The sequence below is a fragment of the Astatotilapia calliptera genome, unplaced genomic scaffold, assembly GCF_900246225.1.
Source record: "Astatotilapia calliptera unplaced genomic scaffold, fAstCal1.2 U_scaffold_3, whole genome shotgun sequence".
NCBI classification, from domain to species: Eukaryota; Metazoa; Chordata; class Actinopteri; order Cichliformes; family Cichlidae; genus Astatotilapia; species Astatotilapia calliptera.
In genome coordinates this window covers 596,756-620,004 of record NW_020535767.1, presented here as the reverse complement: position 1 = coordinate 620,004, position 23,249 = coordinate 596,756, and the positions used below count along the sequence as shown (strand labels likewise).

At 42.7% G+C, this 23,249-nt stretch overlaps 1 protein-coding gene, 1 non-coding gene and 1 pseudogene across 2 annotated transcripts; 2 read left to right on the top strand and 1 right to left on the bottom strand.

The window, feature by feature from the left end:
• Window positions 1-4,774: 4,774 nt before the first annotated feature.
• On the top strand, window positions 4,775-12,989 carry LOC113017968 (uncharacterized). The gene is made up of 8 exons (XM_026161049.1): window positions 4,775-4,925; window positions 6,676-7,032; window positions 7,131-7,226; window positions 7,533-7,856; window positions 8,592-8,924; window positions 11,327-11,656; window positions 11,822-12,157; window positions 12,223-12,989. The coding sequence occupies exons 2-7, from the start codon at window positions 6,876-6,878 to the stop codon at window positions 11,983-11,985; spliced, it is 1,404 nt and encodes a 467-aa protein (XP_026016834.1). The 5' UTR covers window positions 4,775-4,925; window positions 6,676-6,875; the 3' UTR covers window positions 11,986-12,157; window positions 12,223-12,989.
• Window positions 12,990-14,127: 1,138 nt separating this feature from the next.
• Window positions 14,128-14,199, top strand: trnap-agg (transfer RNA proline (anticodon AGG)). The gene has a single exon. It is a non-coding gene; the product is annotated as a tRNA-Pro (tRNA).
• A 1,624-nt stretch (window positions 14,200-15,823) lies between these two features.
• LOC113017931 (uncharacterized) lies at window positions 15,824-22,832 on the bottom strand (annotated as a pseudogene).
• Window positions 22,833-23,249: the final 417 nt, after the last annotated feature.

Below are 23,249 nucleotides of genomic sequence, written 5' to 3'. Positions count from 1 at the left end.
ACACCCTCTAGCAGATCATTACATGAAGGAACCTTTTAAAAACAAGCGCGTCCATGCTCACAGGTGTACACACGGGTGATCACACCCACAAACTACACCCTTTTTGGCTCCTACCTTAAGGTCAAGGTCAAATTTATTTATATAGCACATTTCAAACAACCGATGCTGCACAAAGTGCTTAACAATATAAAAATGGTATTAAAAAGCAACAATGTAATACAATAATAACAATAAAAAAACAATAATAGGACAGTAAAAGAATTAAAACAATAACTAAACTAATTCAAATAAGACCAAAATGCTTGGGTCATAGTGTGTTAAAAGCCAGGGCATAGAAATGTGTCTTTAGTAAAGATTTAAATTGCTCAAGTATTTGTGCAGATCTCATATTTAAGGGGAGACTATTCCAAAGTCTGGGACCTGCCACAGAGAAGGATCTATCACCACGGGATTTGAGGTTAGTCGGTGGGATGGACAGCATTAGTTTTGAGCTAGACCTCGTGGTTTTTCCTGGAGCATAGGCAGAGAGGAGCTCAGACAGGTAAGGAGGGGCTCGGGCGTTAAGTGACTTAAAAACAAAAAGTAAAAGTTTAAATTGGATCCTGTAGGAGACAGGAAGCCAGTGTAAAGAAGCTAAAAGTGGGGTTATATGCTCTCTCCGTTTGGTACCAGTTAGCAGGTGAGCAGCTGCATTTTGAACCATCTGAAGATGATGGATGGAGGCCTGATCTAGACCATAATACAATGAATTGCAGTAGTCCAATCTGCAAGTAAGAAAAAGGTGAATAACACGCTCAAAGGCGTTAGCCGGAAGGTATGGCTTTACCTTGGCTAGCTGTCTTAACTAAAAAAAACAGGACTGAACTACTGCACTCACCTGCTTATTCACTTTAAAAGAACCATCAATATAGACACCGAGGTTTTTTACATGTGTTTTACGATACGAGGAAAGGGGCCCAGAGTGCTGTCGATATGATTAAAGTTGCCAAAAATGACAACCTCAGTTTTATTTTCATTTAGCTTTAAAAAATTTAATGACAACCACTGTTTGACATCATCAAGGCAGCATAATAAGAGCTGGGGATGGTCTGACCCTGCTTTTAAAGGTAGATAAATCTGCAAATCATCAGCAAAACAATGAAATGAAATGCTGTACCGTGACAAGATGGAGCCCAATGGCAACCAATAGAGTGCGAACAGAGCAGGACCCAAAATAGAGTCTTGAGGTACACCGTATTTAAGAGGGGCTATTTTGGAGTTGTGGGGGCCCATACTGACATAAAAAAAACCTTTCTGACAGATAGGACCGAAACCACTGTAAGGCAGATCCTTTTAGGCCAGCATGAAATTCTAGCCGTGATAACAGGATGTCATGGTCGACCGTGTCAAAAGCTGCTGACAAGTCCAACAATAAAAGGGCAGCAGGGCTGCCAGAGTCCAGAGTTAAAAGAATATCGTTAAAAATCCTTAAAAGTGCCGCCTCAGTGCTATGTAGTGGAGGCCGGAGACAGCCCTGATGCCAAAGGATCCCAAGAAGCAAGTGGTCTCACCCGAATACCTCGGTACTTCATATAAGTTCCTGTTAGGCATAGCAACAAAGAGGAATAAGGATTAATATGTGAGTGGGGCACACAAAGGAAAACTACACTGACCAACATCTGCACCACCTGCATTTACTACAAGAAAGCCTATGACTCTGTGCCTCACACAGGGATCCTGGAAGTGTGCAAGATCAACTGGACTGCAAGGACCTTCATAAGTCACCATCAAGTGCATTATTTACCAAGGAGTTGCTCTGTCCTCACAGCTGTTTCTTGAAGACGTTTCATCTGAGAAGCTTCTTCAGTTCTAGGGTCGAACCGTGGAAAATCCCAGATTTAAGCCCCGTGGGAGTGTCCCCCCAAGAGGGACAATGGCGTGAAAACGGGTGTAGGTCACAATCAGCCAAGATTTTTGGATGAGTTCATTGTGAACTTGTGCTTGTGAACTTTGGCATCCTCAAAAGAGTGACCTTTGTCCTTTAGATGCAGATGGACTGCTGAGTCTTGTCCCGTGGAGGTGGCTCTTCTATGCTGTGCCATACATTTATGAAGTGGCTGTTGGGATTCCTTAATCTTAGATAAGTAAAAGCCATATCTGAACCCATGCTGAATGAAGGCTCCTGTGAAGCCAGAAGAAAGTGTAGAGAGCTGAACGTAAACGGAAGAAGGATGAACTTCAGGTGTCAGCAAATATTACAGTATTACTGGAATTCACATCCTGAAATGACTGCAAATTACAGACCTATTTCCAAATTGAGATTTATCTCAAAGATTCTTGAAAAGGTAGTTTACAAGCCATGAATATCCATTTTTAGAAGAATGTTGTATTTCGGAAGTTTTTCAATCTGGTTTTAAAGCTTTGCATAGTACAGAATCTGCCCTTTTAAGAGCTTTTAATAATTTTTTTTAGGAACTGCATCACATGACTGTGTTATGATTGTGCTTTTAGATTTAACAGCTGCCTTTGATACAGTGGATCATAAGATTTTAGTGCAGTTTAGAGCAGGTGGTGGGTGTTAGGAGTACTGCACTGCAGTGGTTCAGATCCTAATTGGCAGACCAAATTTTCTCTGTGAAACTTGGTGAGTTTGTATCCTCTGCTGCTTCTTTTCAATGTGTGGTTCCACAGGGTTCAGTTTTAGGCCCGCTTCTTTTCTCCTTATATCTGATACCACCCGAGTATATTTTCAGGAAACATGGGATTTCTTTCTACTGTTTTGCCGATGACTCCCAGATTTGTTTCCCACTTAAAAGATAAATGGTTTCTCAGTAGGCCCTCTGCTCAGATGTCTTGATGAAATAAGGGCCTGGGTGCCTTTGAACTTTTTACATTTTAATGAGCAGAAAACAGAAGTGATGGTTTTTGGTGGCACTTCTGAGACCACTACTATGGATCCTGGTTTGCTGGCACAGTATGTTAAACCAATCACCACTAACCTGGGAGTTTAAATGGAGGCAGATGATGAAGTTGAAAGCCAGGTCAGAGCTGTTGTAAAATCTGTCTTTTTTTCATTTGAGACAACTGGCAAAAATAAAGCCCATCTTATCAGAGCAGCTTTTTGAGACAGTAATCCATGTCTTTGTTACATCTAAGATAAGAGATGAGATAAGATGTACCTTTATTAGTCCCACATGTGGGAATTTTCTAGACTCCATTATTGTAACGCACTTTATAGTGGGGTTAGTGATGCATCTGTTAGGCGTCTGCAGGTTATGAAGCACATCTTTTAACTGGAACAAAAAGGTCTGAGCACATTACCCCCATTTTAATTTCACTTACTGGCTTCCTGTCATAAACTGGTAGAAGGAACTCAAGAGCAGAGTGGTTTGATGTCTCCAAAAACAGTTTATTTACAGCACCAGTGCACGATATATACAGTGAAAGGAAAATCCAAACTCCAGGGAATCATGGGGAAGCTCTCTCACACTTGCTCACGTCTTCTTGCCCAATATCACACACGCTCACACGGCAGGGAGGTCACAGATTCGGGGAGGAATGTCTGTAGCAGAGGAAAGGGAAGTCACTCACAAATCACGAATCACAAGAATACTAAAGCACAAGTTCACAGGAGCTGGGCGAATCACTAACGTCTGTAGTACAATCATCCAGCGATGAGAGGATCTGTGTTCCAGCCTCAAATAGTGCTCCAGGTGATGACAGCTGATTGTTGTCAGGTGTGTGGGGCAAGGGCGGGAGCCCACAGTGAGCTCCACCCAGGCAGAGAGGGAGAGAAAACCAAACACCACATGTAGCCTTGTGGGGCCGGCTGGGCAGGCACAGAGACCATGACACTACCTGTACATTTTAGGGTCCTTCTTAAAGTTCTCTATTTGTTTTTAAATCTCTTATAGCCTGCCCCCACCTCTCTGAGATGCAACAGCCATATACACCTTTCCACTCCCTTAGTAAGCATTAATTTGCTTTGGCTGTCGCAGCTCCAAAGTTGTGGAACGATCTGCCCTTGCACATTAGGCAGGCTTCTTCTCTTTCTGAGTTTTAAACTCTTCTTAAAACACATTTTTTTGCTGGCGTGTACAGCATTTGTGAACCCTGGTTTTATTTTAAAGGGCTTTATAAATAAAGATGGTATCATGCAGTATGGTAAAGTTAAATTAACACCTATAATTCACAGTTAAATAACAGTGGCCATTATGAAGTGTTACCCACTCAGTTCCTTTCTGTTACTGAATGAACTCCCACTGGTCACCATCAGCCTTTGCTGTGTTTGATTTGAGTATCACTCCCTCTGGTGGGCTGTACAGGTATTACATGTGAATGGCAGTAGATTTTTCGTTGTTGTTTTTGCTGTTTTCTTCAGTTTTGTAACTAGAATTTAAATCTATCCTATAATATTTATGATTAAAAGTTACATTTAAAGAGAAGTGAAAATAAAGATCAATCCCAGCTGTGCTTAGATGCACTTAGATGGTGGGAAAATAGTTAAAAGAGAGTGGGAATCAACAGATCCAAAACTGGAAACATTTAATTTTAGTGTTTCATGTTGAAAAAGTGTCATGATTAAAGTTATGCATAACAGATTAAAATCACAGATTTGAAGCAGGAAGTTTTTAAATGTGCAAATAGGTTATTTAGGTTTTTACTCTAATGAATGCTTCTTTCATTCTAACAGTTTCTTCTTTACTGGCTGAGGCTTTTGTGAACACTCCTCCTCCTCCTGCTTTTAAAGAAGTGTTTCCTCTTCCTGAATGAAAGCAATCCACAGGTGTGATGTGTGACATGGAGAGCAGCCAGAAAACACCTTTGGCTTCTTGGCAGGATTATTTAATCTCTTAGTCGGTTCAGGTTGAAGATTAACTTTGTAGATGTCTACTCTCTGTATAGCAACATGAAGATTTAGGATTTGTTTGTGATCCTCCTGTACGGTAAGAAAAGTTTCTTTTAAACTTATGACACACACACATATTTACACAAGCACAAGCACAAGCACTGGTTTTGCTTACAGAAACAGTCAGACAGGTTTGTGCATGTTGATCTGGAAGATAAGTTCTCAAATGCCGCAGGTTATTCTCGCATAGTTAAAGCCAAAAGAGAGAATTGTTTTTTGTTTTAGGACCAAGTGTATGTTTGCACCAGACTTTTACCATAAGAAGTATGTAAATGAGAAAAAACTGAACTGTAGTCCTCTCATTTCTTTTAAAACAATGACGGGACTCAAACACAAACACACTGAAGCTGAAGTCCAGCTGTAATCCAGGCCTGAGTTCTGAACAGTAAGACAGTCAGTGGGTAAAATATCACAGGCAAGGGGGAGAGATGACAGACAAAATATAAAAACAGCAAAGGTAAACACACACACACACACACACACACACACACACACACACACACACACACACACACACACACACACACACACACACACACACACGGCATTATTATAGACAGGAGAAACGTCTTGGAAATAGTCTTTGAGCATGAAGAATCCACATCTGTCACTGGTGGGCAGATAAACTGAATCCGTTGATGCAGCCATCCTTGGATGTGTATCTGAGGCAAATGATCAGACGGAGCAGGTGGTGGTCAACCTCCCGAGCAAACCACACCTCATCCAAAGTTTGGGCATGGAGGTGGTCACCACGTACAAGCTGCTGGGTGTTCACCTTAACAATAACCTGGACTGCTCAGAAAACACTCAAACTCGGCACAAGGACCAAAGTCGACTGTGCTGACAGGCTGAAGTCTGCAGGACATTACTGAGGATGTCTGCAATCTTTTATCCAGAGCTCTGCTGTGGAGGCGGCAGCAGAGAGAGGGGCAGGTAACGGCTAAATAGCCTGGTGAAGAGGGCCAGCTCTGTCCTGGACAGTCCCCTAGACCCCATAAAGGAGGTGGGTGGGCTATTATGCACAACATCTCTCATCCCTGCATGAGACTGTGGAAGGAGACTGTGGATGGAGACTGTGGACGGAGACAGTGGACGGAGACTGTGGATGGAGACTGTGGACGGAGACAGTGGACGGAGACAGTGGACGGAGACTGTGGATGGAGACTGTGGACGGAGACAGTGGACGGAGACAGTGGACGGAGACTGTGGATGGAGACAGTGGACGGAGACAGTGGACGGAGACTGTGGATGGAGACTGTGGACGGAGACAGTGGACGGAGACTGTGGATGGAGACTGTGGACGGAGACTGTGGAAGGAGACTGTGGACGGAGACTGTGGAAGGAGACAGTGGACGGAGACAGTGGACGGAGACTGTGGATGGAGACTGTGGAAGGAGACTGTGGACGGAGACTGTGGAAGGAGACAGTGGACGGAGACAGTGGAAGGAGACTGTGGACGGAGACTGTGGATGGAGACTGTGGATGGAGACAGTGGACGGAGACTGTGGACGGAGACTGTGGATGGAGACTGTGGATGGAGACTGTGGACGGAGCGCTATCACAGGTCCTTCATCCTGACAGAAGCCAGGCTGTAACATTATAAACAGGATGAACACTGTTTAGAAATATGTGTGTATAACTATCACTGCCTGCACTTTATGTGCACATAAAACATCTTGTGTTATTTTTCTGCACATAGCAACCATTTGCACAGAATCTTTTTATTATTTATTTTTTCTATTTTTATGTGGGATCAATAAGGTCTTTGTCTATGTTTGTGTCCTCAGTTTCCCAGTGTGCCTCAGGTGTGGAGGTTCTAGAGGGGGCGGAGTTTGTTCTCCTGCCCTGTGAGTTTCCCACTTTTGAAGAAAAAGAATCCACAGCTGTGTGGAGTCGCTATGACCTCAATCCCTCCACAGTGCACCTGCGTCGACGAGAAGGCGATGACCTCCAGAACCAAAATGAGCAGTTCAGCGGCCGAACATCCATGAATCCTGACGCTCTGGAAACCGGAGACCTCAGTCTCACTCTGAAAAAGCTTCAGCTGTCTGACAGCGGCAGCTACACCTGCACCGTCCGTAAGTTTGGAGTAGAACTGGGTCAGTCAAGAGTGGAACTGCAGGTTCAGCGGGTCAAAGGTGGAGGTCAGTGCAAAGAGATTCAAAATCACATGTAGTGTCACAGAGTGTTAATCATTTTATGTTAACATCATGTAATTTTCACGTTTTCATTGTGTTATAAGTTCCCATCAGTGTCCCAGTGGCTCTGGGTGTCCTGGCTGTAGTTGCAGCTGTCATCGTGGGTGTTGGAGTTCACTTCAGAAGCTATTTTAAGAAAGGTATGTTGTGTATGTGACGTGTTTGCATTGTGAATAATCTGAATCAACCCTAAACCTCAGATTTATTTTACTTGACTTGCAGTGTTTTCTTCTTCTTCTTAATCTATTAGTTATGTTAATAGGTTGTTTTAATTGTCTCCTTTCTTTCAATAAAACACAAACCAGTGTTTCCCCATGTTTCATGTTCTTAAGGAATCCTCCAGCGCATTTTGCAGAACAGGCTCCCCTCACACACTTTACATGTCAAACATGGGGGCTTTGACAGACTGCGCGCACAAATCATTATTTGTTGTTCTTACTTCACAGTCTCACAGGTGGATGTGGATTCGGGGGTGGAGTCTGTTCAGCTGCCCTTTATAACCACAGTTTACCGACATGAAGATGTAACTGTAGAGTGGACTGACAGCTCCAACAGGATAGTGCACGTCTTTAAAAACGGTTCTGACCACCTTGAAAAACAGCACTGGTTTTACAGAAATCGAACAATGATGAGGAAAAACCTGCGGATAGCTGTGGACCTCAGCCTGACTCTGAAATACCCGACAAACAGAGACGCACTCACCTACACCTGCACCGTCTACAGGGGGGAAAACATCCTAAAGAAGAAACAAGTGAAGCTCTACGTCAGAGGTGAGTGCTGTAGACAGAAGATGAAGATGTGAGTCAGGAATTAAAGAGCTTGGTGACCACACTGATAATCTGTCCCTGAGGTGAACAGGACTTGATGAGTGAGCTACAGTAAGATCTATTAAGTTAGGTTTCTCAACCATTACTTTTTTATCAGCTCAAACTGAAGATGTGACACAAGTCCGAGAAATTGAGGAGTTTAAGAGAAATTTATAAAATAATTTAGAATGAAAATATTATAATGATAATGTTTTTGAGTCAATGTCAGCCTGAAAGCACCAGGATTTTGAGGATTAGATGTTTTCTTAAGGAAACTCACACGAGCTTCTTCTATTTCTTCTATTCCACATTAAACAACCTCATTAAAATGCTGCACGCTTTGTCTGGGCCTGCATAGCCCAGAATAATAGCTTATTTAACAAAAGTTCATAATAATCTACATGTAGAGAGAAAATTCAAAGGAAATATTAAGTAGGCAAGCTCCCATTATGGTCTATGAACATTTCCAGTTTGGGTGTAGTAAGTGAAGATAAAGACAGATGGCACCGATGATAAATTTCTTCCCATAATTGATTTAGGACACCAAAGATAACACAGTGTCTGCACAGAGGAGCAACAGGACAAATCCCAGGCTGCAGCCAGTCAAACATGTTTTCAGTGCAGATGTTTCACTTCATCCAAACAAAATGTTCTGATGATGCTGTGTTCAGCTCATTGTGGTATTTTTTCTCCTCTCAGTCCCCCAGGTGGAGGTGGAGCAGGGGGTCGAGTCTGTACAGCTGCCCTGCAAAACCAAACTTCACCTGCCTGAAGATGCTAAAGTGGAGTGGACCTGCATTTACATCCGGACCACAAAGGTCCACGTGTCTGAGAACGGCTCTGACCAGCCTGAAGAACAAGACCACTTTTACAGAGACCGAACGAAGATGAATGAAGACCTGCTGAAAACTGGAGACCTCAGTCTGACCCTGAGATACCCCACAGACAGAGACAACGAAGTCTACACCTGCACCGCCTACAGCAGCGAGGGAAACATCCTGCTGAAGAGAGAAGTGAGGCTTCGAGTCAAAGGTCAGAAATGAATTTAAGTCAGTTATTTATACAGCACCAAATCACAACAACAACTGCGTCAAGGCACTTTATATTATAAGGTAGTTCCTTCAATAATACAGAGAAAAACCCAACAATCATATGAGCCCACTATGGGTAAGTGCTTTGGTGATAGTGGGAGGAAAAACTCAGTTTTAACAGGAAGAAACCTCCGTCAGAACCAGGACTGGGGCGGCCATTTCTGACCCATTCCAACAAAACGATGGCTGATAAACACACGTGCTGTGGTAGAGAGGCAGAGGTTATTAATGACTAATTATAACATTCAGAGAGGTGTATTAACACATCATCACAACCACAATCAACACAATCATCATCTCGGCTCCTCTGACGACCTGTTTGCTGTTGCATGCTGCTGAAAGGCAGTGGGGAGAGGGGACACTCGGGCAGTGCATTTATCACGTATAATGTGTTTCCTGGATACACTGCTGCTTTTACAGCATTCAGAGATCGATGGATCCGTGTCAGAGCTGGCTATGAATTTCAGACGGCTCAGACTTTAACTTAACAAAAAAGTTATCAATAGTTCTTTTCATCTTTCCTTATTACCCACAGCTACATCCACTCTGTCAGGCCCAGGCTGCTCACTAGGGCTGGGTATCATCGCTGATTTCTATAATCCCTTTGATTCCGATTCACGAGGTCCCGTTTTGATTCAATTTTGCCTCAGACAGTGAGAAATATTATAATTCTGATCATTTATCAGCACTGATACATGTGAGACTTCATCACAATTGTGAGCATCACAGCTGATGTCTTTGTGTCAGAGTAACTGAGGATAAAACACAGAAAAACATGAAGGAGATTTTCCTGGTCTGGCGTTTTATAGCAGATAACCTTAAAAATATTCTGCAGTAGATCAAAAACTGTAGAAAACCATGAATCAACATATGAACATTACCTGATGCTGCTGAAGTTGTCATGGGCCGTGGTGCGCGGGCACGAAAGGATCCAGGCGCAGACTCCGCGCTAACAGAAAAAACACTTTATTGTACCAACGAAAGGCGACCTGGGGAAACTAGGGAGCAAAGCAAGAAACTAAAAACCCGGGGAAACAATGACACGAGGAAGCCGGGATCGGGATGGTGGGAGGCTGCAACAGAAAGGGGAGATGATTACTAGGAAGCCGGGAAGCGGGGAAAACACATCTGGACTGAGTTAGAGTAGGGGCTTACGATAGAACGGGACCGTGGGAGCTCGGGAGGGAAGTGTGGCAGTCCGTGGGGCAGGAAGTCCGTGGGAATGGCGAATGGGCCAGGTGAGCACCGCGAGATCCAGTTGAGCCGGAGGACAGGCAGGTAGCAGACGCCGAGTAGAAACCTGGACAGAAGTAGGCAGGTTAAACACAGTTCCAATCCAGAAGAGAATGCACGCTTTTCGTGGAAGTCTGGTTACCACTGTGGGGGTGACTAACGGACTGGCGTGGCGCATCCGTCAGCGCCGGGTTAAGTAGATCTCCGTGTAGTCACCGTGATGGAGAGCAGGTGTGCTGGTGATGGCCCAGCCCGGGGGTGTGGCTACCCGAGCATCACGCATTCCACAGACACAGGACCACGGACCATGACAGAAGTGAAGCAGAGCAAAGTTACAGAGGTTCTTTTTAAAAGTGGAATTAATGATAACATTTATCAAATGTGAGTTGTAGTTTGGATCTTGTCTGTGAAGCTTTTCAGTGATCCAGGTCATCGTAGTCTAAGGAGCTTGGAAAGAAAAAACATTTGGACTTCTTTAAGTTGCTTGAAGATGTTTCACCTCTCATCCGAGAAGCTTCTTCAGTTCTAGGACCTAATTGGTCACACTCTAGGGACTCCCCGGCAGCCTACACCTATTGCAGCATAACTAAGGGAGGATTTTTATGTAATCTTTCTTTTTTGGATTTTTTGTTAATAAATGGTAAATGGCCTGTATTTGTTTAGCGCTTTACTCAGTCCCTAAGGACCCCAAAGCGCTTTACATTACACTCAGTCACCCACCCATTCACACACACAGTCACACACTGGTGATGGCAGCTACAGTGTAGCCACAGCCACCCTGGGGCGCACCGACAGAGGCGAGGTGATAATTTGTCTCCCTTTATTAAAATTAAACTACCATAAAAAATTAGAGACTCATTCTTTCTTTGTGAGCAGTCCCACTCAAATCCTACTAAAGTGGACTGAAGGCAACAATTCAAAAGAAATGAAGAACAACCAATAAAATACATTAATCCTGAATTAAATTAGTGTAGTATATTTCATCTTTAGGAAATCAACACAAGCAAAGACAAACATCATAGTTTGAGCTTAAAATTGAATATTAAAGCTCTATTTGGAATCATTGAATAAAACAGCTGCTGTGTCATGTTGTGTTTGTTGTCCTCTCAGTCTGTCAGGTGGAGGTGGAGGAGGGGGCGGAGTCTGTCCAGCTGCCCTTCACAACCACAGAAAACCTGCCGGGAGATGCTGAAGTGGAGTGGTGGCGCTATGAACCTGAACCACCGATGACTGTTCACAAATATCACGCCGGCTCTGACCAGCCTGACGCACGAGACCAGTTTTACAGAGAGCGAAACGAAATGAGAGACGACTCACTGAAAACTGGAGACCTCAGTCTGACCCTGAAACTCCCCACAGACAGAGACACTGGAAAGTACATCTGCAGAGTTGAGGGGAAAGGGATCAAGAGAAAGAAAACAGTTCTGCTGAGAGTGATGAGTCAGTGCAAATACCTATGAAATATTTCTTACAGTGTATTTGTTTAAAAAATAACAATAATTAAATGTAAATATCAGACTGCAGCATCTATAAAGAAGCTTAATAAGGTGTTTTCTAGAGTCACTGCTGTCTGTACAGCTCATGTTGTGTTTGTTGTCCTCTCAGACTGTGTGGTGGAGGTGGAGGAGGGGGTGGAGTCTGTCCAGCTGCCCTTCACAACCACACAAAACCTGCCTGAAGATGCTACAGTGGTGTGGAAACGCATTGACCCTGTACCATCAGTGTTGGTTCACATGTATAAGAACGGCTCTGACCAGCCTCACAAATAGCACCAGGTTTACAGAGACCGAACGAAGATGAATGAAGACCTGCTGAAAACTGGAGACCTCAGTCTGACCCTGAAACAGCCCACAGAGAGAGACAGTGGAGAATACATCTGTAATGTCTGCAGCAAAGAAAAATGCATTTCAAGAGAGACCACGGTGCTATTAAAGGTCAAAGGTCAGTATGAAAATATAAGTTTGTCTCTTGTTGTCTGTCCCTGTCTGACTGTCTTGTCTCTGCAGGGAGAGTTCCGGTCCAGGATCAAACAGGGGACATCAGGAACAGAAGCAGCTCCATTGATCCGACTCCTCTGATGGCTGATCAATCAGTTTGATCTGTGCTTAGTTTAGGATCAGCTTTTAGTTCAAGCTAAAATCAAAGTCCCTTTCTCATGACTACACTTTAAGAAAGGGACTGGAGCACACCAGCCTGCGTGGCAGAGTTCCAAGACTGTTGGGGGAACAAAACCCTGGACTGATGAGTGTGTGTCATTACACACTGCATTTCAGAAAAGGAAGCTCATACCAACAGTAAAATATGGTGGTGATAGTCTGATAGTCTGAGGCTGTTTTGCTGCCTCGGGACCTGCAAGACTTGCCTCCCTAAATGGAACCATGAATTCGGCCCTCTTAAAGAAACAATTCTTTAGGAGACTATCTGGCCATCCGTTCTCATCTGACCTGAAGCGCACTTGGTTTCTGCAGCCGGATAATTATGCAAAACACCCAAATAAGTCAAAGTTCTTACCTGAATCTGATTTATATGCTGTGACATGACCTTAAAAAGGTGGTTCATGCTTGAAAACCCAGCAATGTGGCTAAATTACAACAATTCTGCAACAGTGAGTGGGCTGAAAATCCTCCACAGTGCTGTTAAAGATTTATTGCAGGTTGTTACAAATGCTTGGTTGCAGTTATTTATTAAATTCAGGGGGCAATAGCTTTTTCTGACATGTTCATCTAGGTTTGGGTTTTTCCCCTTAATAATAAACACATTTATTTAGAAACTGCATTTTGTGTTTACTTCTGTTCTTTGGATAATATTGTAATTCAATTAATGTTTTATCACTCACCTTTGAAAGTTCAGGTCAGGGGTTAATGTGTAATAATGAGAAATAACAGAGAAAAACAAAAGGAAGGTGCAATGAGACATAGGAAATCATGATTCATGGCAAATGAAATTTATCAATAATTGAAAGCCATCCTGACAGTTATTACAAATTAATATTAGCAGGTTCAGTCCCAACTGATGACCTATAAAGATCTGTGTCATTACCAAAGTGTCACAAAAGAAACATCTCATGATGGGTAAAACCAGTGAGCTGTCTCAAAACCTTCACAACCGTATTGTTGCAAAACATACTGAAGGTATTGGTTCTAAACTACTGGAGGTTCTAGTGAGCACTGTTGGGTTCTTAATGCAGAGGTGGAAAGAACATCATTTCACCATATATAATAATGATCAGAAGAGTCGTTGAAGAGCCAAGGTGCTACAGAAAAACCTGGAATCAGCAGGTATAATTGTTTCAAGAAGGCATGGCATGTAGGTCACCATCCATGGTGCCATTGCTGAAGAAAAAGCATGATGAAGAGCATTTAAAGTTTGCTGAACATTTAGAGAAGCCAGTGAAATATGGTCTGGTCAGATGATCATATGATTGTTCGGTTTTTCTCTGTAGGGTCTACCTTACAATATAAAGGTGGTTGTTATTGTGATTGGTCGCTATATGAATAAAATTGACTGGAAATGAAAAGATGACTTGTCCATGGATATGCAGACTGGAGCATCCAGGAAATGATCCCATCAATTTTCCAACTGGGAAATGATCTGCTTTACCTCCTGAGTTGGTAGATTAACACCCCAAGTTGCTCTCTGATGCAAAGAATGAATGTTAGCATATCTTAGCTAGAAAGCACTAAAGCATAGAAACCAGTGCTTGTCTGGTTGGATGAGGCAAGTTCTTTAAAATGACCGTTGCTCTGAGCTGATGTCCTGAAACTGTTTGTGTCCACAATGTGGAAAAACCACAGCGTTGTGTTTCCAGACTTTTGACTGGCAGCTTTCAAGACAATGTTTCATATATTCAGCTTCAGCTATTTGCTCTAATGTGTGACTTTCAGAAAAGAAGTTGGTCAAGATGTTCATGTGGCTCGTTGGTCTAGGGGTATGATTCTTGCTTAGGGTGCGAGAGGTCCCGGGTTCAAATCCTGGACAAGCCCACCTCACGTCTGTAGAGTTACAGGGTAACCTCCTACATCTTCTAACGAAACCTTTTAGAAATCCGTGATCTACAGCCTGAAATCACACGTTCCCATAGTACCTCACACAGATGTAGCTGAGAGATCTGATTTCCATTTCTAACAATTATAGTTCTCCAACAAGTTTTTTGAAGATAATTATTTGTCTTTCATGTTGGCCTAACAAAATAACACAGAGTATTATTTTGGATTAAATCAGAGGGTTCAATCCAAACTTGTGCACAGTACTACAAAAATACACAGCTATCTATATCTATCAAATATTATAAACGTGTAACTCTTTGACACAACATTAACAAAATGCATGTGGAAAAATGCACATACATTTCTTTCTTTTGCACAAAGGGACCAAGATTGAACATCAGTAATTATTAATACTTTAGTATCACAAAGGAATCTATTTCAGTGCTTTCTGCACACATGTAGCTTATCTACCAACTTAAACACAAGTTTACAAATTTGATTACAGCAAAATTCTGAAATGCCATATCAGCTGTTATTTGGAGTGTAACTAAAGCAAAAAGTAAAAACATTTAGTTGGAAAAATAATGCTGTGAAATTATTTTAGTCCTTGCCAAGCTCAATACAGGAAGGCTACACAGATAAAGGTCAGTAAAAATAATGTTCAAGCTTGTGGTTTATTTTCCGGCTCTACATAAGAAACGCTTCAACCACGAGTGATGGCAGTTCACTGATCATCATTTATACATGTAAACTGGTTGTTTGTGTAAACGAACTGCTGCTGCTGCTCTAATCCAGCTGAGCACTCAAGACTCAGCTATTCACACACTGCTTTCTAAGCACCCTTATCAGACACTCACGTTTGGATGGAGGCGTCAGAAGAAATTTGGCGTTCAGTATCTTGCCTAAGAATACTTCAGCATGCAGACAAGAAGACACATTTAGAAGACAACCCACTGCATCACATGAGCCTCAGTCAGCGTTCACAGTGCACAGAGAGATCCTGCTGGTTTGCTGTTTATGCATTACTAATGTAGATTTATTGTTGACATGCGTGTTTAAGGTTCGGTGCCCAAACTGACAGTGACTGATGGCAACATTTAGACTGAAAACCAAACAATGAAACTCTGAGAGACACAGGACGATTATCGACTCTGTCCACACAGTGGAAAATTTGTTCTTAATAGAGGAAACATCGTCTACATAACAGACCCAATCAGCAGGAGCGATGCTAAACACAGCCGCTGTGGTTTCCTGTTTGATGAAAACAGGTCGTCTGCCTTCATGTTCAGTCGTCATGTTACAGACTCTAACTGAACTGAACCTTCAGCAGGTTTTGGACGTTTATGAGACAAATTTAAATCACAAACTTTCATCACTTTAATCCTGCAGGTTTGAAACTGTTTTCTATTATTAGAAAGATTCTTTGTGTATTTCAGGTAAAGTGTGATGCTCATATGTAAATAACATCTTGTTTTGTTTCCTGTCCAACTGGCCAGCTTTGAGATGAAACCAGTCATTTTTAACCAGGATATGTCCTTTAATGCACATATTAAACAAATATGTAGGACTGCTTTCTTCCATCTGAGCAACATCTCTAAAATTAGAAATATCCTGTCTCAGAGTGATGCTGAAAAACAAGTTCATGCATTTATTACTTCTAGGCTCAAAATCGTTTTCTGTGCCTGTCATGAACAGCTGTGTGGCAGGCAGAGGCAAGACCCAAATGCAGGACTTGGAAACAAAGGGGTCGGCTAAAAGAGGCAGCGTTATTAATGTTAGAAGATACTCAGAAAGAAACATAAAAATACAAGAGAAACAAAGAAAGAAAATTAGAGAATATAAACAGGAAACTACGAAGGAAACATAGAACTCACAGAAGAACACAGCAAAACAGGCACGAGGGAGACTGAGGACCTAAACACAGGGATGGGATTACAAACACAATGAGACAGAACACAGAGAAAACAGACAAACGCAGGTACGTGAGTGGGGAGACTGAAAGAATAACAAAACACAGAGAAGAGGCTGGCACAGACTGGACACGAAGGAAATAAACATGAACAACAAGAAATAGAGAATAAGAAATATAAATAATGACGACTCTGACAAATAAGGGAACCTGAGCTCAAGAGACACCAATATAGAACCAGAACAAAGGTCACTGAAACAAGAGAACAAATAAACACATAGTCCATAACAAACACAAAAACTAGCTCAAAGACTGAGGACCATCACAGGACACTCTGTGTCAAACATGAGTGTTCATAAGTTCAGAGTATTGATCAGTTTGAAATGATGGAAGCAGCTCCTGAAAGTGACGACTCTTCACCTCGCAGTAGACCTTTGTCAGAGTTCAAGCTGCACAGACTCAAACCAGCAGCAGGTTGATTTCTTTAGTTCCCCGTCAATCCTGGTTCCTCAGGAGGAACTTGCTCCCACAATGACATCACTGTGTGAATGAATGGGAGTGAATGAAGAAAGGAGGAAGCTGATGACTGCCTGTAAATATTCCCACGGTGACTAACAGAGTGAGACTGTCCGCAGGAAGTCTGCAGGTCTGTCCTCAGCTTCCTGTTTACACTTCTTCTGTGGTGTCTGTGGTTCCTTTAGCTTCTGTAAAAATGGGACAGTTGAGTGTGCAGTCATGGTGCAGGTCACTAGAAGGGTGAGGCATTTATTGTCCTACCAACTTTAAAACCTAATTAAAATGTATATGTATGTAACAAATATATGAAACTTTAAACCTAATTTTTAAACTGAAGCTTAAAGAGAAAAAAGGTTAATGATGGAAAGCACTTTTCAAGGCACCCAAAGCGCTTTACAACTCCACTATTCATTCACACACTGGTGGAGGCAGCTACAGTTGTAGCCACAGCTGCCCGGGGGCAGACTGACAGAAGCAAGGCTGCCATATCGCGCCATCGGCCCCTCTGGCCAACACCAGTAGGGGAAGTGTCTTGCCCAAGGACACAACGACCAGGACAGAGAGAGAGCAGGAGGGATCGAACCGGCGACCTTCCAGTTACAGAGGAGCTTCCCAATCCACTGAACCACAGTCGCCCCGATAGTTCAGCATGTAATAACACTGGGACATGAGTCATATAGGTGCAGCCTCCCTACCTGTGTTCTCAGGGGTCTGAGTGATGATGTCAGCATTGGTCATGTGTGTTTTTGGGATGACATCATCAAGACAAGAACATGCCAATGAGTGACTGAATATCCGGGTTTTATTTACAACTCACTGAACTTGGATTTCCCATCAACCCTGTTTGCCTGCTGAACTGAATTCAAATATATATTGTTTTCATTTAATAATAACCCTGCAGAAAAATCTTAATTCTTATGAAGACGTTGTGAGGGGCTTCATGAATCTCTCTCTGAAAAAGAACTCATTTTGTTTCACTTTAAACACTAGTCACACAAAGAGATGAAGACAAGAAACAAAGTTAAGAACATCTTTTGCTGTGTGGTAACTTTACATCTTCCTTTGTTCAGTCCTGTATCTCAGCACCGATATCTGCTGACATGCACTCTCTCTACTCTCAGACACTGTTTATCTCTACAGAGTCCACAACATTCAAATAGCTGCTAGACTGATCTTAAACACATAAAACACTTCATGGTTTATGTGTTTTACCTTTGATCATTTCCCACTGATCTCAACAAAGAAGCTCCGTCACAGAGAGCTTCTCTCAGCAGTTAACCACACCAGCAGCACCTGTTTTGATGTGGGTGAATGAACGCTCGACTCCGGGAAATATGAACTACTGACTCAGGTGACTTCACTATTTATGTGCTTTTACATCTGATTACTGCTACTACTGTGTATAACCCTCAGATTTACATGGCAATAAAAGAAATAATGTGGTCACTGAACTAGCTTCTCCTGCTAGTCCCAAAAACGTGACTCAAAGTGAGAGCTGACTGGGCTTTTTCAGCTGTAGCCTAAACTGTGGAAGCATCACCCTGCCCTCGTTAGTTCAGCCCACTCGCTGCCTGTCTTTAAATAATGTCTTAAAATGTGTTTTTGCTCCTCAGATTAGAGTCAGAACGCGAGCAGTACATTCTCACCTTGTACTGGTTGTTATTTTCCTAATTTTGCTGGTTTGCTGGTTTGTAGAGTATTTTTATTAAACTGTCCAACGTGTGCTTCTCCGATTTATTTTTGAAAAGATACATCTGGATTAAAAACAAACCAAATCCGCTCAGATTATTTTTAATCTTCAGTTCAGGCCGACTGCTCCTGTTACACTGTGTCATTCACACAAACCTGAATTGACTCCCATCAAACACCGATCATATCTGTTTAAGCTGCAGGATTTCCTGTCTCAGTGCCACGTCTCTCTCTGCTGACTGCCTCATGTTATAAACACTGAACTGACCAACAAAACCACAGTACAGCTTTAATTATGAAACCAGTGACAGGTTTTACTGAGGAAACAGGAACCTGAAGAGTGAACTCCACCTGCATTCAGGTCCCACTTTCAAAACACTAGTTTGATAAATTTGAGAAGAAGATTCTCATTGTTTCATTGACCACATTTTACAAGCCCAATGAAAACTACTTTTGGGTTTATCTCTCATTGATGTCCCTCGCTAGAACACAGGTGAATGTGTACCTGCAGTGTTTGTCCTCAGACTGGAGTAAAGTACTTCAGGTTCGCTGGCTGGAGTCTTATTGGTCCAGGCTCTACTGGTGACCTCAGCATAGGTGACATCATTTACTGGAGCTGACTGGTATCTCCCTGCAAAGATGAAGTGATCTGAAAGAATACTAGTATTTGTGTCTGTGGAGTTTTAGTCTGAATCTACTTTCTAAGTGTTCTAAAAATAGAAACACTGATGGAGGCTGTCTTGATGTGTCCAAGATGATGACTTTGGATGAAAATTTGAGACAGATGCTATACCTGTGCGCTTCTTCCACAGAAGATGAAGTACAAACAGAACCAGAACCAACAGCACCAGGGAACCTATAGCAGCTACAATTGGGAATATGAGGGAGAAGGGGGAGGAGAAAGAAGGGTAGAAGAAGAGGAGATATGAGTGTTTGTGAGTGACGTTATGGTTGTTGTTGCTTCTTTTGTTGTTGTAAACAAGGCTGTGGTTGAAGGACCTGCAGGAGAGATGAGGAAGCTGGTTCAGTCAGTTTATCATCAGCTCAGCAGATTGGCTTTAAACAGGAAGTGATGTCAGTGTTCTGACCTCTGACCCTCAGAAAGCTCTGAGGAGATGATCCAAACTCATCAGGAGCACACCAGTAGAGACCTTCATCAGACTGCTGCACGTTAATGGTGATGAGTTTCTCTGATTTAGGTCTAACAAGACGTCCATTACAGTAGAAATAAGCTGCGGCTGTGCCACCAGTTTTCTTCTTACAGCGTAGAGTGACATGACTTCCTGTCCTCACAGGAAGTGCAGGGATCTCCAGGATCACATGTTTATCTGAAGAAAAGACCCACAGAGTGAGTTAGAGGTGGTATAACAGTGTGCTGTTAGTCTGATGATGAAATGAATGACTTCATTACCTGATACAGTGATGTTGACTTCTTCACTCTTCTCTCCAGCTTCATCTTCACACCAGTAAACTCCACTGATTGGCTCGAACTCATCAAACAAACAGGATGGACCATTTATCCTCCCAAAGCCCCGCCCACCTGCTCCACATGACTCAGTCCCACTTCCTGTGTCCCTCTTCACCGTCCATCCATCAGAGCCCAGCTGACCGTCACATGTCAGAGACACTGAGGCTGCTGTGAAGAACTGCTGAAGGTTTGGACTGACGCTCAGAGAGACTGGAGGACAGACAGACAGTTTCTATCAGTGTTTACACTCAGTGTTTGTCCTGGACCATGGTGCACTTCATCTACTCACCTGCACAAACAGTCAGTGCAGACAGCAGCAGCACACACACACCTGAAACAGGAAGTCAGAGGTCACTGAAGGTCAGAGGATATTAAAGGTCAGAGGTCACTGAAAGAGAGTGGACATTATGACCAGAAGGCAGTAGTAGGCCTGGGAGAGCATCTTCTATGTTACCATGTTCCACCCTTCACCCTGCTATGATGGCACTTGTTTAGCCATTTGTCACATAGACTCTGGATGTTATATTTCAAAGCTGCACACTGGTTATCTGTGTAGGTCACAGTGAGGTGTTGTGAGAAAGTTGGTGACACCCAGTTGGTGGGGAGGTCCTGGTGGTGAAGTCTTCTGTTCTCCTGTGTCAAGGGTGCAGACAACAGCTGTTGAAACACCTTCTCTTTTAACGTCTATTCAACTAAATGCTGTGCTATTTATCTTTAGTGACTGTGTACCTGCCCCCCCCCCCCCCTCTCTCTCGTGCTCATAAGAATAAAAATGAATAGAAAGTTGTTGATTACTTCTACTCATGTGACAAAGTGCAGGAAGACCACGCCCGGGTGCATATTTTTGGTAATAGCCCGTCACCAGTAGTAACCATCTATTACCTATGACGAGCCACCTGGGAAGGCGAGACGAACTTTGGAGCAGACACAAGACACTTTGTCGAGAGACACTTCTGCATCGATGACGGGCTGATTTCAGTTCCCACAGAGGCTGCAGCCATCGATCGGCTTAAGCACACATGTGCAGCCGAGTCCAACCTCAAACTCCACAAAATTGCCTCAAATAGTTTCTTAGTCATGCAAGCCTACACCCGGTGTGGAGTTCTCTCTGTATGTAATAGTATCTTCAACCTCTTGTATACTCTGAGTGGAAAACAGTTAAAACATAAACATGTTTAATCAATACCTTTCATAACTTGAAATGCAAATAGAAATGATACATTTTTAAAAATGATGCAAACAACAAAGTAAAATGTTGCTATTTACCCCAAAATGCAGCCAAGGCCTCAGATTTTTTGCACAATCATTTCAAACTATTTACAGAACAATCAGTTGTGTTGCATCAAATAAGAAGGCACACAAAGTATTCATGCAACTCCCAAAGAATAGGTCCTGTCCACTATAAAACAGAGGAGAACACCACAAGGTCTGACAGCAGGAGCACCTGTGACATTCACTAGTATAACTCACAAAAACCCAATAACTGCATAACACACTAATTACAGCCTCCAAACACACTAAACGTCACTAATCTCTCACATGTGAAAACTCGCTCTCTCTCTTTCTTTCGCTCGCTCTCTCTCATTGGTGTCACTCCTAAAACTTCTCCCTCTTCCTAAACAACCAAACGCCTCATGTTGCCACATCATTTTTTGATTGGTGGACATGGTACACTTCAACATGAATAAGGAAGGGAAGGGGTGTTTTTTCTTTTTCACTCGCAAGCGGAGAGCGTTTGCTAGCGCTGTCCTTAGAAAACGCAGTTGCTGAGGCGGCTGAGGTCATTTGGAGTCCAGGGAGCGCTTTGAAGACCTTCTGTGACTCTTTGGTGGCATCTGTCATTTTTTACAGTGTTGTATGTTGGTACCTCAGGTCCCACATCTCCAGATTCACTAACAGCTTCTTCCACCTGGGCCATTCGGACATTTAACAAACACCATGTCCCCTCTGTTCTAACTCTGCTGTGATCCCAACAACCTACATGTAAAGGTCGCCCAAACTAATAAAATTGTCAGGAATTATAATGGAGAGAGAAAACAGGCGGCTCCCACCCTCTATCTGAACATCAGTTTTGAGTGGCTATACAGTATATCTGCAGAGATACGGGCAGTACAGGTGCAGCAGTTAGGTATTAAGAAATAAAAAAGAAAAGAAAAACATAAAATAAATTCATATTCAATTCCCACATTTACTAAAAGCAAACAATGTAATGATATTAAAGTAACTCCCTGATGGATGACATGAGCAATGAATAGCTTCACTGATTTTATTAGGTTCTATTTGAGTCTCAATCTGCTGCTGTTTGAAGCTCATCACCAGAAAAACAACAAAACATACAAACTCTGAGGGAAATGACCAAAACAGTCTCCAGTCTTTTGTTAGACTCTGTGTTTATAGTGGAAAATTTGCTCTTATTAAAGGAAGTGAAGGCTACATAATAGGCAGATAAGACAAACGTGTGGTGAGTGCAACTAGCAGCTGTGGTTTCCTGAATGAACGTCGATGTTCGAAGAAACGAGGTTGCCCGACTTCTCCTTAAGTCATCATGTTACAGACAGTGAACTTAACATGAAGCTCTAACTCTGAGTCCAAATTACATGATGGATCACAAAAAAGGTTTTTCTGCTTAGAACTCACTTGTATCCACATCTGTTGATGAGACAAAGTCATGATGTAAGCACACTTTCCTGCTTCATGCTTGCGTGAAAGAATTTATTTCATTAGATGCCTCTGAGTTAAAGTGTGAGCTGCATCACTGTCTGTTTTCAATGACTTTTAATTAAATTACTTTAGCCCTACTAGAAAACAGGCAACAGAAAAAGAGCGAACTCCTCCTCTCTCCTAAATGAAACAAACTTTAAGCAGATCCAACAAACTTCACTTGGGGATCCATCCACCCTCAGCAAAAGCTTCCTCCTGCTGAAAATGTGTTTTCCCACTTTATTGTGTGATGACGCGGTGATAAATGAATACATGACTGAAAGTAAGCATGAAAAGTTTTTCAGTGTTTGACTCACCGAGGAGCAGAGACACACCTGAAGTCTTCATGTTGTCGGAATGACGACTGACAGCAGAGTGACACCTTCAGCTTCACCACTTCCCTGTTAAGACCATCAGCTTGTGACACTGCTTCTGCAGAGCGAGGCTGAGCCGCTTCCCTGATAAACTGCATAAGTCATGTTCACGGTAACCCTCACTGTTTCAGTCCATAACTGGACAGTTTGGGAGCTAATGAATGATATATGCAGCTACTTTTTCTGGTCCCAGTCTGTTGTCACCACTGTCTCAAATTTGGGGACTTACAGGCTTACAAAGGGGCACAGTGACTCTGGTCATCAAAGAGGCCAAGCTGAAGTACAAGTAGTGTATTGAGGAGCTCTTTAACAGAGCCACAGAGACCCGGTGTTTAGAAAAAATGCGTCTCAACTGCTCCGACACTCCTGACACATATGGGATCACTACAGG